The sequence below is a fragment of the Protobothrops mucrosquamatus genome, unplaced genomic scaffold, assembly GCF_001527695.2.
Source record: "Protobothrops mucrosquamatus isolate PMUCROS unplaced genomic scaffold, P.Mucros_1.0 scaffold4469, whole genome shotgun sequence".
NCBI classification, from domain to species: Eukaryota; Metazoa; Chordata; class Lepidosauria; order Squamata; family Viperidae; genus Protobothrops; species Protobothrops mucrosquamatus.
Genome location: NW_015390377.1, coordinates 89,287 through 91,767, shown reverse-complemented (window position 1 = coordinate 91,767; position 2,481 = coordinate 89,287). Strand labels below are relative to the sequence as shown.

Sequence of the window (2,481 nt, the reverse complement as noted above, 5' to 3'; positions counted from 1 at the left end):
GATGGACTGGATCTACGGCGGGGTGGACCCCAGCTTTGAAGGCAATGGGGGTCGCGAGTGCGCCTCCTTCCTCCCCTGGGAGCAGCGCCTGCTGGAGAGCGTGGTCTTCATCCTCGTGGGAATCCTGGAGATCCTGGTCTCTCTGCGGAAGATCGGGCGGTCCACGGCCAAGGAAGCTGCTGACCGCTTGGCCCAGTCCTGGGTCAAGGAGGAATGTTGGGGCAAAAACCTCTTGCTGGTGACCTTCTGCCTGACTTTTGGGCTGGAGGTGGGATTCAAGTTTGCTTCCCGGACGGTCATCTACTTGCTCAACCCATGCCACGTGGTCACGATGATGCAGGTAAGGAGCTGTGCTCCTCCAGGTAGTTTGAACTACTAGGAGAAGAGAGTATTTGTAGCTCGAGGTTGAACTGGGCTGGGGAGTCCTTGGTGCTCTCTGAGCTTGGTGGTTTTCTTGAAGAGGTTTCAGATCTATATGGGTAACGAAAAACCAGCAGACTCAGGGAGCACCAAGGACCCCCACGGTTTGTACTATAGCTACCATCGTCCACAGCCATCTAGTTGGCCTCAAGATGACCAAGGCAGGTTGAAATATGGGAAAGGCCGTTTGTATTCAAAGAGCCAGCTGTTTTTATTTTAGCCAAGAGTTTATTTTTATTCCCTGTTTTTTATCAGTGCCAAAGTTTATTTTGCAACTGGTCTCTCTGCCTCTCCTTAGCAAAGAGGTGAAGTTGGGAACAGATCCAGCATTCAAATATTTGAGAAAATTCAAATCTCTTTTGTAGTCTCTGAAAGACTGCAAGGCTGGTGCCACCAACGGGGTCTTCTGGGAAAGCTCTTTCAGGACCAATCCGTGGGCTGGCTTCTCCCCCCCCTCCCCAGTTAAAGGAGGAACCTAGGAATGTGAGTTGAATGTTACCAGCTATTTTTGTGTTTGTGGGTAGTTGTTTTCCCACTCCTCCTTGATCACAAAGTACAGCCAAAGATACTTAAAAGTAAATGGCCAAGTACAATTGGTTGCATAAACAGAGGGATGGAGTCAAGATCAAAGCATTAATACCGCTTTACAAAACCTTAGTAAGACCACATCTGGAATACTGCATCCCGTTTTGGTCACCCCATTATAAAACAGATGTTGAGACTCGGAAAAAGTGCAGAGAAGAGTAGCTGAGATGATGAAGGGCCTGGAGACTAAAACATATGAAGAACAGTTGCAGGAACTGGGCCGTAGCTAGTCTAGAGAAAAGAAGAAATAGGGGTGATATCATAGCAGCATTCCAGTACTTGAGGGGCTGCCACAAAGAAGAGGGAGGAGGGTCAACCTATTCTCCAAAGCACCTGAAGGCAGGACAAGAAGCAACGGATGGAAACTAATCAAGGAGCTGGTTAAAATGACAGTTTGGTGGCTGTTCTAATAGCCTTTCTGGAGACCTTCAAGAGATGCTAAGATTAGTTTCAGGAGAGATGGAAGAGGTGCCTTTTTCAAAAGGCAACTGCACTTTCTTGTTTTGCTAGAAGACATTTCACTTCTCATCCCAGAAGCTTCTTCAGTTCTGACTGACTGGTGGATAAACCTGCCAGTGGCCTCAATGACTCTCAGAAAGAGCGCTAATGACCGGATGATTGCAAGGAATATAAATCCTTCCATCCTCCATCATTCAGTCAGAGCTGAAGAAGCTTCTTGGATGAGAAGCGAAACATCTTCAAGGAAAAACAAGATCCAATTGCCTTTTGGAAAAACATCTTTGCAAGAATCATGAGCTGGATGACTGAATAGGGCTCTATTGCTCTGGAAAAGGAAAACTGGAAGGTGTCCACGGAGATTCTCTGTCATCCAGGTTATCGGCAAGAAAAACCAAATGTACAGGTATAGTATAAGGGGTACCTTGCTCAATAGTAGTAACTGTGAGAGGGATCTCGGAGTCCTAGTGGACAATCACCTAAATATGAGCACAGCAGTGTGCTGCAGCTGCCAAAAAGGCCAACACAGTGCTAGGCTGCATTAACAGAGGGATAGAATCAAGATCCTGTGAAGTATTAATACCACTTTACAATGCCTTGGTAAGGCCACACTTGGAATACTGCATCCAGTTTTGGTCACCACGATGTAAAAAAGATGCTGAGACTCTAGAAAGAGTACAGAGAAGAGCAACAAAGATGATTAGGGGACTGGAGGCTAAAACATATAAGGAAAGGCTGCTGGAATTGGGTATGTCTAGTTTAACAAAGAGAAGGACGAGGGGGGACATGATAGCAATGTTCCAATATCTCAGGGACTGCCCCAAAGAAGAGGGAGTCAAGCTATTCTCCAAAGCGCCTGAAGGCAGGACAAGAAGCAACGGGTGGAAACTAATCAAGGAGAGAAGCAACCTAGAACTAAGGAGAAACTTCCTGACAGTTAGAACAATTAACCAGTGGAACAACCTGCCTCCAGAAGCGGTGAATGCGCCAACACTGGAAGTTTTTAAGAAGAAACTGGAC

The 2,481-nt window shown here is 46.6% G+C and overlaps 1 protein-coding gene across 1 annotated transcript in view; it reads left to right on the top strand.

The window, feature by feature from the left end:
• Positions 1 to 2,481, top strand: part of TMEM164 (transmembrane protein 164) — a 39,147-nt gene that overhangs the window by 5,500 nt on the left and 31,166 nt on the right. The window contains exon 3 of the mRNA XM_015828408.1: positions 1 to 340. Within this exon, the coding sequence (XP_015683894.1) occupies positions 1 to 340 (340 nt within the window). The remainder of the gene's footprint in view (positions 341 to 2,481) is intronic.